We start from the raw sequence: 16210 nt of genomic DNA, 5'->3' as shown, positions 1-16210 counted from the left end.
TAACATTTTTACTTTTCTAGAACTACAATATAATCTTCAAACTCCTTAAGGCACATTTAGTAAATTAACTCCAGAAGAGAAATGCTTTAGAAAAACTTGTATTTTGAACTACTTTTTTTTTTGGGTTTTTTTTTTTGCATTTATTTTTATTCTTACATCATTTATTAATTCTTACATCATTTTTCATTTTTGCATAATGTATGCATTTTCATTTTGGTTATATTCCTCATACAAATTCCCACCCCCTTATTCTGACCCTAATCCCTCTTCTCCTCCCCCGGCCCCCCACAGTAGACTATAGTTGCTTGTTGATTTTGATTTTTTACTTTATTGCAATTAGTCTTTTACTTTATTGCAATTAGTCTTTTTCCTGGTCCCTTATTTACATTTTGAACCAGCCTATCTCTCCTAGAAAAATCGAATCACATTGAAGCCATTGTGCTTTGAAATTTTCAGTGACAGGTTTATACATTCATGTTACCCTATAGTGGAATGCATAATATACTAAGGTCTGATTCATATTGTGTTTTGGACAGACTTTCAGAGATTTGTAAATAGAAATTATCTCAAATATAATACATCAGGTGGAAAAAAGAAGTATCATACAATTTATTTACATTTTATTTACAATACTCAGGGAAGGATTCATGACTGCTAGGGCAGGGATGATGATAAAATGAGGCCTGAGCTATATCTGAAATGTTCCATTGCTTAACAAGATAAAGATAGCTGAGCGAGGATGACAAAATGGCAGCATTTGTTAAACCTAAGTGGTACGCACTGGAATCTATAGTTATTTTCTGAAATTTGAAATAAAAACATTTATAATATAACAGTATTTTAATGTTGTAAGGATAAAATGGAAACTTAGTTTCTTTCAGGAAAGTATGACGACAAAATAGTGGAAAAACATCTTCACAACAAACTCAAACTCTACCTGGCATGTTTCTTACAGACATCGATGAGTGCACTGCGGGGACACACAACTGCAGAGCCGATCAAGTGTGCATCAATTTACGGGGCTCCTTCACTTGTCAGTGCCCTCCCGGGTATCAGAAGAGAGGAGAGCAGTGTGTGGGTAAGTACAGCAAGTAGTGAGTGAGAACTTCTTTTGAGCATTTTAATGTTTAAGCTTCACGCATTCAAAACAAAGCACTCATTTATTTGGAAAATAATTGCCAGCAACTGCTTATTCTTACAGACTACCAGTTTGTTTTCCAAATGAATAAGAAATAATGAACCTTAAAGGTTGAGCACAGTCTGGATACCCAAGTATTATTTACATGTTAGGTGAAGCAGATGCAGAAATTTGGTGTATAAATGTGGCCACAAATACAACCAAGAAAATAATTTTTGATTAGTTCTTTGAGGGTCATAGAAGTAAAACATTGAGTATGAGGTTCATTCACTGGTTCATTGGATAGCATAACTTATAAGGCAGATGTGAGGTTCAAATCCCAGTTCCGCCCCTGGTGTACCTGGAGGCCTTGGGAAGGTTACATTCTCTGCATCTCACTCTTTCCCTTAATACTCACTGCCGCTTCGGGAGTGCATGTGTGGGAGAAACAGTCCTGATCTTGGGCTGAACAGTTGTATGTTCTTGTTACACAATGAGTTAACAGACTTACACCGAACATTCTTTGTGTTCAAGTGGGTGTAGTGTAGATGACATTTGAGCAAACCACCTAAATAATGAGGGGGTAAGCCATGTGAATATCATTAACAATTATTATCATTATCAATCATTTCAATATTCAAATTAAATCAAATATATGTTGCAGCTTATTAATAGTAACTCATTTATTTGTAACCAATTTTGCGTGAAGAAGTTTTCTTATATGTGATCTGCCTGAAAATTCTACCCCATTGCTACGTTATTACTTATAAAAGATGAAATGGAAGCTCACGAGGTTAAGACCACATTAGTAATTGCCAGAAGGAAGAGTCACTCTCAGATTCCCATGAAACACACTGCCTCCCACACTTTTAGTTAGTAAAGTACCAGGAGAGCTCAGCATAAGTTGGTTTGGTTTGGTTTTATACCATAAGATAGTGTCACTATGACATGTTAGCGCATAACATGCATAATTGTTTGCAGTACACATGCCATGGTGGAGCTGTCACAAAGCACAGACTCGTGAATTAATTGTATTATGTTTCTAAAAGTTCTCAGTTGAGCATTTCATAGGTGGGAATATTAATATGAGTAAGACAGGTTGGAATACTTCATCAGTGGGTCAGAAGAACACTCCCTAGAGGTAATTTGTTCAGCATCCTACTCCCTCCATAGCTTTCTCTCATTTAATTCTCACAGAAACTCCCTAAGATATGCATAGCAACATTATTATCCATATTTTACTGAAGAAAAAATGATACTGAATGTGTGAGGGACTTCACTAAGGCCACCAGCTGAGCAGCAGTCCACTCCTCCTTTCTCTTCGTTTTATATTGCACCACTCAATTCTCCCACTTCTGTCATTACCAAAAAGACTTGACATTCTCATTTATATGCGAAATAGGCTTAAATACTTTTCTCTCTTTAAATCTCAACTCACCAACCAGATTTATGATGTCTTGATTCTTAACATCTCAGTTAACTGTAGCATGCAGATCAAAGTAAATTTAAAACATATAAACCTTCATTTTAATTTTTAAAAAACTACTTTTAAAATCAGTTTTTCTCCAGATAGGTTTTTACTAATGCTCTGCTGAAAATTGAGAGCAAACAGTTGTGAAAAGATTCAATAATTTGATTCTCTTTGTGTGTCTGCCTGATAACCCAGATATAGATGAATGCACCGTGCCTCCATATTGTCACCAAAGATGTGTGAACACACAAGGATCGTTTTATTGCCAGTGCAGTCCTGGGTTTCAGTTGGCAGCAAACAACTATACCTGTGTAGGTAAGCCTTTTGTGAACTGCCATTCTGGCTACTGATTTCTGTCTTTAAAAAAAAAAAGCAAACTCCAAGCCATGGTACAGTATCTCGTTTTCTAGGTTCTTGAGTGAACTGGTTTCCATTAACTTCCCGTATAAAACTGAAAAGACAATAACCAATCTGTTTCTTAAAATATATCAAGATGTGAATGGAAAACTTTTTAAACTGTGGTTATAGTTCTCCTCTGTGGCATATCAAAAATTTAAAAACTATAGATCAACTGAACCAGTTAGTCAACAGTGTGTGATATAAATGCTGAAGGTGCCAAAAGGGTTACTGCATGTTCAAATACATAAACTTTCCACTGAAAGCGCATCTGATTTTTACATGCTGTTTCTCCTCTTTCAGACTACGATGTCATGGTACACAATTGTAAGATTGGCATAACATGGAAAGAATCTAGTGCAAGGAAAATACCTTTATACAATATTTTCAGTGCCTTAGAGCATTGCAAAACTCTGTATGGGTCTCAAAGGCTTATGTTATAATTGTAATGGAATTTAACAGAACCCATTTAAAAAGTAATAAATAGCACAGATAAATCTTTGTTACAGCATGCTGAGAGACCATATCAGTATGAGTATCTCATATCAATTATTTATAGACTTGGCATTTTGCATCTGAGTGACAACAAAAGAAACAGATATCGAGTTGTGTATTTATTAAAACCATTAAATTCTTTTAGAGAGATTCACCAAACACCAAACTAACCATAACTCACAGGAAAAAAAATTTTGGTATTTTAAAAAGAAGTATATGGCAAACATTTGAAGTTCTTCCAACAAATATGAAACCTGAATGGATGGTCTCCAAAGAGCTTCTGCAGAGCAAAGTATCCAGCTAAGGAATTACTCACATATCATCAGATGACATAGTTAGAAAAGAGTAAGGATATTTTAAAGATATAGATATAAATGTATATAACCTTTCTTTTTAGACATAAATGAATGTGATGCCAGCAATCAATGTGCTCAGCAATGCTACAACATTCTTGGTTCATTCATCTGTCAGTGTAATCAAGGATATGAGCTAAGCAGTGACAGGATCAATTGTGAAGGTAAAATATTTTCCAATTAGTTTGTAATAAGAGCCAATTCACATGATTTCTGCTGCTTTATCTGATTATTTAGCTGTTTATAAAATAAATTTTCATATATAGAAATTCTGTTCTGAAATTCAGTTAATTTAGTTCAGTGGTAAAAAATGACTTTTTAGTGTATTATCAAGAGAAAGGTCAGGAAACAAAATAACTGAAGTGTTAGATAAAGTCTGGCTCTAATTATTAGAAAGGGTGCTCTGGTGTCTTGCTTATCATTATATTCAATGGCCAATAGCATGGGCACCTCCTGGAGGTTTGTGAGAAATGCAGAACCTCAGTCCCCAGTCCAGATCTACTGAGTCAGGTTCTGCATCTAACGAGAAGTCCATTGACTGGCATGTACATTCAAATTAAAAAGAGGTGATTGCATGTCAAAACATTAGAACAGAACCTAAGAAAGCTGGTCCCTAACTTTGTTCACGCCACGTTTGACTTTGGTACATTTCTTAAGTTGCCTCAGTTTCACTTTCCACATAAATAAAAAGAGGGTCGTTTAACTGGAGGGATGATCTTCAGAGTCCATTCCATGTACACATTCCACTGTGTTAATTAAAACTACAAAAAACATCCCAAGGAGGACACCACTGACACCAAAGTCCCTTTCTTCCTCCTGGGTCCTCCCGGCTAATACCTGGAGCTTCAAAGCTTATACCCTACCCAGAGCAGCCTGACATCATGACACTCAGCTCAGAACCAAATGGGGCTGACTCTGGACAGCTGCTTCTGTCCTTCTGAGCAGAGAAGTTTTCATCTGAAAGTCAGACTTTGCCAGGATACTACCTCTGGAAGCTAGCACATCATGGAACTTGGAGTTCAAAATTGGGTGAATTTGGTAACAGCCACCCAATTTATGAAGAGGCAAATATGAATCTTCATCATGGGTGGGTTTGCAGATCCCAGTGTGAAGAGCATCAACCACAAACCAATTCATTCTGCCTGCTCAGCTTGTGTGATTAGGCTCAGGATTTGCCAAACGGTCAGCAATAATTGAGTAAAGCTGATGGCAAGAAAAACTCTTTGTGCTATGAAGTTCTAGAAAAAGTAAACTGATACTATAAAGGTTTGCCCTGAGATTCTTATAAAGTACTGTATTTCTGCTTCAGAGTTTGAAGTGTTTTTACTCTCTCTCCTCCAAAATAACATTACCAGAGCAGTGATATACAAGTTTTTCACCTCTGTGTCCTTGTCTGATTCAACAGATATTGATGAATGCAGAACCTCTAGCTACCTTTGTCAATATCAATGTGTCAATGAACCTGGGAAATTCTCATGTGTGTGCCCGCAAGGATATCAAGTGGTGAGAAGTAGAACATGTCAGGGTAAGTTTGTTGTTTTCTTACCTGTTAAGTGTTCCATTTTAACCAGGAAGAGCAAGGAGGAAATTATAGAACTTTCTACCACAGACTTTCAGTTTTCCACCTGAAATATGTAAAGTGAGCTCTATTTTTCCTGTTCTTCATGAGATGTGCTCATCTCATAAGAAGGTATTTTCAAACAGTGACTTTCCTTTATATTTAAAAAAATGATTTTTCTTTCTTAAAATATAAGTGTCACTTTAATAAAATATTGATATCTCTTCTATATAGTCAAAATAATCTTTATAAAAATATAATTTTTAATCATCTACTAGAAAAGATTCAGTTATTAAAATATTTCACTATGTGTTTAGGTGTGGACCATAGTTTAATATGTAAGTTAGACCTATTTTTAACCAATCTTAATTCTCTAAAATACCAAAATTTTAAGGTGAATAATAACTTAGGTGCTGAGAAAATCTGACCAAAGTATCAACCCAAAAATAGCTGTCCTTGGGTCCAGTTTTAAAAACAACATTCAGGTGATCTTCACACCTCTACATAGGTTGATGAAGCAGCTCTCCACATGGTATGTATGGTTACAGAGTCTGTCCAAAGATTTGAAAACATGTACTCTCTCTTCCCTGCATGTAACTTAAAATTTCTTTAACAAGAAAAAGAGTGCTTTGTTAAAACAAAAAAAAAATGTAGGTAATCCTGGAAAAATTGTACAAACATTTTCATTTACATAAATCAGTGAGAGAATGAAAAAAAATCACTGAACTTGACAATAGCGACTCTGTTCGAGTCCTAAATATGCTGTATTCTATTTTTTTTAATTTTTTAAATTTATATATTTTTTACATCATTTTTCATTTTTGCACAATGTATGCATTTTCATCTTGGTTATAGTCCCCATACAATTCCCACCCCTTTGTTTTGATCCTACTCCCTTCTCTCCCCCTCCCTGTAGTGTGTCTCTGGTTTATCGTTGCTTGTTGCTTTTGATTTTTACTTTATTATAATTAGTCTTTTTCCTGGTCCCTTATTTAGGTCTTCTAAATTCCTGCTATGAGTGAGACAATCTGGTATTTTTCTTTTTCTTTCTGGCTTATTTCGCTGAGCATGATCTCTTCCAGCTCCATCCATGTTGCTGCAAATTGCATGAGTTTATCTTTTTTGATTGCTGAGTAATATTCCATTGTGTATATATACCACATCGTCTTGATCCAGTCATCTATTTTTGGGCATTTGGGTTGTTTCCATAGCTTAACTATTGTAAATAGTGCTTCTATGAACATAAGGTTGCAGGTGCCCTTTTGAATTAATTTCTGTGTCCTTTGGGTAAATACCTAGGAGTGGAATTGCTGGATCATATGGAAGCTCCATCTTTAACAGGTTGAGGAATCTCCACACAGCTTTCCATAGTGGTTGGACCAGTTTGCACTCCCACCAGCAGTACAGGATAGTTCCTTTTTCTCCACATCCTCGACAACATTTGTTGTTGCTAGCTGTTTTAACATGTACCATTCTCACTGGTGTAAGATGGTATCTCATTGTAGTTTTGAGTTACATTTCTCTGATTACAAGTGATGTTGAACATTTTTTGATATGCCTGTTGGCCATTTGCATTTCCTCTTTGGAGAAGTTTCCTTTTAGCTCTCCTGCCCATTTTTTGACTGGGTTATTTGTTTTTGTTGGTCTTGTCAGTGCTTTGTAAATTTTTGTGATCAGTCCTTTATCATTAGTGTTGTGTGCAAAAATTTTCTCCCAGTTGGTAGGGTTTCTCTTTGTTTTGTTATTGTCTCTTTTGCTGTACAGAAGCGCTTTAATTTGATGTAGTCCCAGCTGTTTATCTTTGCCTTCACTCTCACTGCTTTGGGTGATGTGTCTTAAAAGATATTACTGAGGGCCTCCCTGGTGGCGCAGGTGGTTGAGCACAGCACTGCAGAGGCTGTCTGCAGCCTCTGCAGTGCTGGTTCGATCCCTGCTGGCCTCGGAGCAACCCACATGGTGAGCAGACCTCTCCTGTCTCACCCACTGCTCCCCTCAAAGTGTATTTCGTCATTCTGCCTGTTCCAATTCCTGCTCTGTCTCTGGTAAATCCACTCACCCTCCCGCACATCTGGCCTGTACCCTGGCTCTTGTATAAATAAAATAAATCTTTAAAAAAAAAAAAGATGTTACTAAGGTGTATGTCATGTAGTGTTTTGCCTATATTTTCTTCTATATATTTTATGGTTTCAGGTCTTATGTCTAGTTCTTTAATCCATTTTGAGTTGTTTTTTGTGCATGGTGTGAGGTGATACTCAAGTTTTATTCTTTTGCATGTAGTGACCCAGTGTTCCCAGAACCATTTACTGAACAAACTTTCTTTGCTCCATTGCATATTCTTTACTCCTTTGTTAAAGAGTAGTTGACCATAAATCTGAGGGTTTACTTCTGGATTTTCTATTTGGTTCCATTGGTCCATGTGTCTGTTCTTGTTATAATACCATGCAGTTTTGATTATTATGGCTTTGTAATATAGTTTGAAGTTTTATGCAGTATTTTAAATGTACAATCTTGACTAATTATCAAACTTATCTGAGACTTAGCACTTAGAAAAGGGAATTATGGGAATAAAATAATATACCCCATAATGACTTGTAAACTATAAAACCTGTACAGTTCAAGATTTTTTATGGAATATGCCTAGCAATGTAAATGATGAGTAGCAAATCTTCTGTAAGAGTCCTTATGAATAAGCATTGAGAAAAGACAATTAATAGAATAGACAGTAAAAGTCTATTAAGAAAAGAAAGGAGCAAGGAAAGGCAACATTGGGGATTCTCAGGCTAATGATTTTATGGGAAAATATTAACTCAGAGGATCATCCGTGACCTAGGATTTATAGTATGCATGTGATCATTTAACTAGACTGCAGTCACAAAAATGAACATAATCAGAATGTTTATGCTCAATCTTGATACCCCTTTCAAGGTTACTAGAGACTCTGTAATGTTAATTGCTGAAAAGCACTACATTCCAATGGTTTTACTCTGAACCCTAATTGAGACTTTCAACATGAACATTACATGTAGGAAAATGTTAGCCAAGGGGATATCTTAACAAGTTTCCCTGAAGTCTTAAAAAAAAAAAGAAAGAAAATAGTCTATGCATTTCTTATCATAAATTAATTTGATATTTGTCAAAAGACAGAAGCAAATTAACAAACAGTGGCATCTTATCTGCCTAGTCTTTATATCTAGAAGCAACTATATCTGTTATAATTAAAGGTAGAAATGCATTGGAATTGTAAATAGGTGATTCATAAATATAACACAACTTCAGAATGGCTCTTTAAGTCAAAACTTTTCTGTGAAAGAAACATTCTTTTAAGGCACAAAGAAATTGGTTTCTCCCATATAAATCATCCCTCCCAACCTTGTCTATAAGCTAAAATAAACCCAAAAGAGTTTGGACTCTTGGGCCTCCCTGGTGTCGCAGCAGTTGAGCGCTGGGTTGCGAAGCTGCCCACAGCCTCTGCGGCACCAGTTCAATCCCCGGCTGCTCCCCGGCCACCAGAGGAGGGTCCCGCATGGTGCACAGACTTCTCCTGCCGCCCACTGCTCCCCTCAGCAGTGTACTTCGGTCCTTCTGCCTGCTCTGCTCCCTGCTCTGGCTCTGGTGAATTCTCTCACCCTCCCACACTTCTGACTGTACCCAGTGCTTGTATAAATAAATAAATAAATCTTTAAAAAAAAAAACAGTTTGGATTCTTGCATTCCTCCAAAAAGCTTATTTTGGGGATGAAATAACCATTCTCATTTCCACAGTTCTAAAAAATTAAAATTCTGGGGGTAAGAAACAGAGTCAGAGAATATACACTAAATCATGAGATATTTTAAAACTATTAATTTCTGTAAAACCTTCCAGAATGATTATGATGCTGATTTTGCTAGGCTTGAAATTATTGAAAGTAAAAAATTAAATTATTATATAAAATTTCTTTTTGCTGCTGTTAGCCTGCATATAACAAGCCAATCTTATTTTTCCTTGAAACTAAATAGCATCTTTATTTAAAAAAAAAAAAAGTGAAAATATTGAAAGCATAAGTCAGTTGTGACTCTTCTGAAGATTCTTAAGCTCTTTCTTGAATTATAATCAGTCCAAAAGAAGACTCTTCTTGTGTCTTGGAAACTAGATATTTTCTAGTCTCCTCTTGAGTTACAGATAGCTTTAATCAGGTTAGAAGCTAAGAGAATTTTTTTTTCCCTCCAAATACAAGGCCTGAAATTACTTCACTGAGAGGATGTAGTACCTTGAAGTGGAAAGATGCCTATCATTAACTATATGAACTTGGGCCGGCTACTTAACCTTTGTTTGCTTTTCATCCAAGTCAAATAGAGATAAGATCTTTCTCACCTACCTCTACATGGTTTGTGTAAGGAAGAACTTAGTTCAATTTAACATTTCTTAAAGGCCAGGTGCCCCCAGTGCATTAATGGTAGGTGGTGAAGAGATTAAAAAAAAAGATGGGTATTCTAGTCTTTGCCCCAAGGAGTCTTTAAGCTAATAGAAGAATAAAGACACAGAGATTTCAATAAAGCAAAGCAGAAAGTAATAAAGGCCCAAGAAGAGGAGCGTGAGATATGAGAATTCAGTGGGAAAGATTATATCCCAACTAGATCATGCCTGACTTGTAGCAAGGATTCAATAAATTACTTATGGAATGAGTAAATTAATGAATGAAAAGATCAGATTTGTGTTGGGAAATAGAACTATTGAGAAAAGGCCTATATTAAATAAAATCTAAATCACTATTCAAATGCGGAAGCTACACATAGATAGGGATCTGGATATTAACATAAATTTTGTTATTGTTATTGTAAATGCAATGGCTTTAGTGAAGCTGTTCTATCAGATGTCATCTTGGAGCTCCTAGTTTTCAAGTCTAAAATCAGCCTTTGTCTAGCCTGGTTAATCAACAGTCCTCTTTTCTTGAGACGCTCTCCTCCTTTGACTTCCTTGTTCTGTCTTTTCCTGGATTACTTCTCACCACTGACAGCTCCTTCCTTAAGTGTGCTTCTTCCACAGTCTTTAAATAACTATATGTTACAAGGTTGAATGCTTTATAACTTCACCTCTTGTCTTGTGTTTCCTCTGGAGAGTATAAGCCAATCCCAGAGTATCAACTATCCACCAACAAGCTACTGCTTATTGAAATCACTTCTGAACTTTACATATCTCCCAAGCTCCTGAGCAAGGCAATAAACTACCCTCTCCATAGTTTTTCTGCTGCTTTCTCAGCCTGGAAGGCCCTCCTTATCCCAACCAAGAAAAAAACCCCATCTAACCATCACCTTCAAGGTCAATTTGTGATGCCTCCTTTCCTTCCTTCAGCCTTTCCTAATCGCCCTAGCATAATTAATCAGTCCTACTTCTAATGTTACAGTCCACTAATCTATCTCTTTTTGAAATCCATTTTGTTTTATAATTATTGATTATCATATCTATATTCCTAACTAAATTATATTCTCCCTGGAGACAAGAAGTGGTTTATATAGGCAGGTTCAGTGGCTAGCATTTGGTTTTGAATTCAACACATGAACAATATATGCTTAATTAAATATGAAATGGCACATATTAATCTTTCTAGAATAGCTCAGCTACATCTGTACTGAATTAAATGCAGTGAACTCAGGTCCCACCCAGTCTTGTATCTAAAGGCAAATTGAATACTCCAGATTCCCATGCACCTCCTTCCTTGCCAACCTGAATCTGCCACTTTCACAATTTACTTAGATCAGTAAACTCTTCACCCATACATCTTTACAGACATAAATGAATGTGAGACCACAAATGAATGCCGAGATGATGAAATGTGTTGGAATTACCATGGCGGCTTCCGTTGCTATCCAAGAAATCCTTGTCAAGAGCCCTACGTCCTAACATCAGAGAAGTAAGGAAACCAGAACTTTTGAAAATGAGAAATTTTTGGTCTTGCCAAACTAAACTGGTGAATACTTTTGTTTCTGCAGCCGATGTGTTTGCCCAGTCTCAAATGCTGTGTGCCGAGAACTTCCCCAGTCCATAGTGTACAAGTACATGAGCATCCGATCTGATAGGTCAGTGCCATCAGACATCTTCCAGATACAGGCCACAACCATTTATGCCAACACTATCAATACTTTTCGGATTAAGTCTGGAAATGAAAATGGAGAGTTCTACCTAAGAGTAAGTATCCTTAGAGCAGCCTTAGCTGTCGAGAAAGATACAAGCTGGTTATTGTTGATATTCGGTAGTATTCATATGGAAAGCTATATTTACACTTGATCTTGGCCAAAAGGCTAAGAAGCAATGGGAATGGGAAAGCTAATATTCAAAGAGTTTTTATGTGTAGACAGTGTATGCATCTTGTCATTTAATCCTCTTGGTAACACTATCCGATAGATAATATTATTATATACATTTTTATGGAAGAGATGCAGATTAAGTCTCTAAAGTCACTCAGATACTAGGTTACAGAGTTACAGTGTTGTATGTGACCATCAAAACACAAACCTATATGTGTTCACACCTGCCTGTGCACATGTGCGCGTGCACACACACACACACACACCCCAAATAGATACTACAAATCAGTAAGTTATTTCATTGTACATAGGAAAGATTAGCAGTGAACATAATGTAATAAATACACATGCTGATCTCAATGCACACCTGAAATTTATGTTATGATGCAGTGTTACTTCAATTTAAAAAAAATTTTAAAAGATAATTACTGGAAAAATTTTCAAGTTACTGTGAATTCCTTATTGCTACATTCACAAGATTGGTTACATTCACACCAAAACTGAAACCTGGAAGTCCATGAGCCATGATCCCAATCCCCTGTACCATTTGTCAATAATAGTGCCATTCTTGCAAACTTCTAAATAATGTAAGGTCACTTTTGGGTGTGTTTTCCCTTGCTTTCAATGGCTTTATGAAACCTTCCTCTGGTTTTGTTTCTTCACAGTGTCTCCTGAGTTCTTTTTGCTTCCTCATGCCCCTGCCTCACTTTTAAACTGGTTCTTAGCACCTTCCTTGTTCCTTCAGAGCTTCTAAGCAAATATCCCTGACTACAGCCTTCCAGTCCCTCCTTGCAAAATCTCAGAAAGGTCATTTTAGGTTAAAATTCTAACATATTTTAAATACGGCTCACCACTTCATGTGAAAGTGATGGCACTCCACCAAACATTTTGCAGGGTTACGGTAACTGTTTCACACTAAGGATGTTATTCATCCAGTTACAGTTTTCTCAAAACTCCTTTGGGCACTCTTCACTTTTAATCAGATTTTAAAGTCAATATTTCATTTTGAGAAATATGAAAAGTAAATTGGGAAATTCATCCTGTGGTAAAGTTTACAGATCTTTAATGTTTACACATTTATTCTGTTCTTTGATAGATTAAGTTCCATTCCAACTCCAGAGTTATGTGATGCTGTTTCTTTGCCAGTAAATTAGAAATGATTAATTTCTCATGACCAACTTCTAAAGAGAGGAACCCAACCCAAAATAAAATCTACTACCACTCTTTTTTCTAATAACTAAGAATAAACTTCTTTAACATTTGATACTTTAAATTTGAGGTGTACTAGATTCTTGTCAGAAGTTCGCTCACACCATTCCGATAATACCAATGTAGTAATTCTATCCCAAACATTATTTGTAATCCATGGCAATAAACTAAGTTCACCTCAAAATCTTCTTTAAAAATAATTTCCATTTTGAATCCTTAAGAAAATAAAATTTTCCAGCAGAATTTCACAAATAGTTAAACAAAACTCCAGAATGTTTTTTTCTTTCTAATAAACATGACACATTAAAAGTTTCATGATTCATATCAGTGCAATTTTATTAACTTGATATTTTCATATATAAATACAGTATTTTTCTCAAATGAAATATTCTTTTATCATGAATTATATTTAAAAATTATTGATTTTTGATAATCCCAAAGTTAAATATTAAATTATTTAAAACAAAACTATTTAAAATGAGTAGATATTTTAACTATGTCTTATCTCATAACTCAAAAACAGTAGGATAAAACCTACATTTCTTCACTGAAATTCCAATTGTGCAGATGTCATTTAAGGCAAAAGAATCAAACAGCAGTTCTTAATTAAGCACTTACAATATGCTTAGCTCTTTTCTAAGTGTATGTAATGCACAGCTCCTTATTTCAAGAAGTTTTAAATATTACTATGTGACAGAAGTTAACATTTATGAAAAAATAAGAAAGATTATTTTGTGTTTAATTTCATGATCCAAGAGATCAAAGAATTAATGTGGACTGAAATAGTAAGGATTGTTTCTTGGTGGCCATGAGACTGAGCCTGATTTTTCAAAAGATCTGTGGAATATAGGATTCTATTTATTTTCCTTTTGGGAGAAGACTGAGAAAATCATCTTCCTTAGAAAAGGGAACATGGGGCCGCCCTGGTGGCACAAGGGGTTAAGACACAGCACTATGAAGCTATCTGCAGCCACTGCAGCACAAGTTCAATCCCCAGCCAGGGAGGTGACCCACATGGTGCAGCAGACCTCTACTGTCTCGCCCGCTGTTCCCCTCAGCAGTGTATTTCAGTCAGTCTGCCTGTTCTGTTCCCCGCTCTGTCTCTGGTGAATCCTCTCACCTTTGCCCCCACAACTCTGGCCTGTACCCCAGTTCTTGTATGCATAAATAAATAAATCTTTAAAAAAAAAAAAAAAGAAAAGGGAACTTATTGTAAAGAAGTAGTACCTGAAATTGAAGGTAGAATACCATGCTCCTATTCCCCTTCCAGGATCTAGCCTCCATTACTGAGTCTTATTTTTCTTCACAGTCCTTAGCTTCACCTTGCATAGATTTCTCTGGTCTGTGTTGCCCACTGGACCATAAGTGTAATAAGAGCAGATGCTTTACCTGTCTGTTCTATCCACAACCATCAAATGGTACCTGACACAAGCAGATGTTCAAAGAATATTTTGAATGAATTAATTTATTTATTCAGTGCCTTCAAGGTATTACTGTTACCTACAACCATTGCTAATGGGACAAGCACCATATTAGAGCCCAGAGATACAACAATTATTAATCCCAGCCCCAGTGAAGCTTATAATCAAGTCATTGAATAAGTTCTCACAAGAATGCTGAGCATTACCACCGAGCATGGCAAGTTGCTCATGAATGCATAACAAGTTAACCTAAGTAAGACAGGCGTGATCTGGAAGCCTCCTGGAAGAAGTGGATTTAAACCAAAGGACAAACCACAGAATAGCAAATGGAAGGAAAATAAAGCAAATAAATTGTTCTCAAATTCTAAATGCTAGCGGTGAAGTGCCTTGAGAGAAACTGCCATGCCTAGATCATGCAGTACCTCACAAACCTTATTAAGGTTTCAAGTAGAAGGAGTTGCTAACAGATTTTCATGTTAAATAGATGAAAGGGTACACAATAGAGCCTGGATTGGGATGAGCAAGAATGGAAATGAAAAGACTGGTTAGTAGTTCAGGAAGAACTACTATTTATTACAAGTATTATTTACAAGTATTATTATTATTTACAAGTATCTTCACCTACTAGAGAATGCGAACATATGTACAATATTGAAAAGTGAAAGGTGACAACTGTTTACCAATTCAAAAGTTATCTCACATGAACTACAGTTTCTATAAAGATTGGAAATACTCCATAACAGTAAAAGGGAAATATTAACAGAGAGAAAGCAAAGAATTATTAAAAAAAAAAAAAAACAGGTTCTTGTAAGTTGCAATTAATAACTATGTGTGAACAAGGAATAAGACCCAAAAAGTGTTGAAGCCAAGAATGGACTAACTAGTGACTGCTAGCCCACCCACAAAATACAGAAAGTGTATTCACATATAATAAAAACTCTCATCCAAGAAAAATTATTTTCTTCTTCTTTTTCCTTTTATTTTAGCAAACAAGTCCTGTAAGTGCAATGCTTGTGCTGGTGAAGTCACTAACAGGACCAAGAGAATACATCGTGGACCTGGAGATGTTAACAGTCAACAGCATAGGGACCTTCCGCACAAGCTCAGTGTTAAGATTGACAATAATAGTGGGACCATTCTCATTTTAGTCTTTTAAGAGTCCACTACAGGCATTTAAATCAGCCAAAGAATATTGTTACCTTAAACTACTATTTTATTTATAGATATATCTAGTACATCTACATCTATATACTGTACACTCACCAATTAATCAAACATTTACACCACAGTATACAGTGGGTATTTAATCTGTAAAGATTCAAAGTTTTTCTTTCTAACCATATGTAAATTTAGACATTAATACACTAAACTGGTCTTCTTCAAGAGAGTTAAGCATACTCTGTCTGGTGGAACTTGGATTCTTTTCTGTAAAAGTGGGACCAAGCAATGATTACTTCTGTGGCGCTTAAGGAAACTTACTGCAGCTCCACTGAAAGTGTCATGAGTCAGTGATTATAGTATTGAATAGCATGCAAGTTTCATAAAAGTGTTTTTTAAGTGCTTTGTAAGAAAATGGAAAAAGTCAATAAATATATATTTCTTAGAAAATGAGGAGCTCCCATATTTGTGTTGGTTTTTATTTTAATGCGCAATCTAAATGTGGTTGTTTATTACATAGTAATAAATCATTTTATAATACACTGGTTTCTGTAGGATATTTTCAGCTTTGTCAGAAATTTTCATTGTCATGTAAGAACAGTTAAGAAACACATGCAATTTGCAGCAACATGGATGGCGCTGGAAGGGATCATGCTCAGCAAAATAAGCCAGAAAGAAAAAGAAAAATACCGGATGGTCTCACTCATAGCAGGAATCTAGAAAACTTAAATAAGGGACCAGGAAAATGAAT

At 35.8% G+C, this 16210-nt stretch overlaps 1 protein-coding gene across 2 annotated transcripts in view; it reads left to right on the top strand.

Moving 5' to 3' along the window:
* The window catches only part of EFEMP1 (EGF containing fibulin extracellular matrix protein 1), a 63000-nt gene extending 47083 nt beyond the window's left edge, over positions 1 to 15917 (top strand). The window contains exons 5-11 of one of the 2 annotated variants that reach the window (XM_037527428.2): positions 956 to 1078; positions 2784 to 2903; positions 3877 to 3996; positions 5238 to 5357; positions 11154 to 11277; positions 11357 to 11552; positions 15288 to 15917. In XM_037527428.2, coding sequence (XP_037383325.1) covers positions 956 to 1078; positions 2784 to 2903; positions 3877 to 3996; positions 5238 to 5357; positions 11154 to 11277; positions 11357 to 11552; positions 15288 to 15449 — 965 coding nt within the window. In that variant the 3' untranslated portion in view covers positions 15450 to 15917. The remainder of the gene's footprint in view (positions 1 to 955; positions 1079 to 2783; positions 2904 to 3876; positions 3997 to 5237; positions 5358 to 11153; positions 11278 to 11356; positions 11553 to 15287) is intronic. The other variant, XM_054701592.1, reaches the window with a different exon arrangement.
* The last annotated feature ends 293 nt before the right edge of the window (positions 15918 to 16210 follow it).

Source organism: Talpa occidentalis, unplaced genomic scaffold (assembly GCF_014898055.3).
Source record: "Talpa occidentalis isolate TD23 unplaced genomic scaffold, MPIMG_talOcc4v2.1 talOcc4.5, whole genome shotgun sequence".
NCBI lineage: Eukaryota > Metazoa > Chordata > Mammalia > Eulipotyphla > Talpidae > Talpa > Talpa occidentalis.
This window is presented reverse-complemented; position numbering and strand designations above follow the sequence as displayed.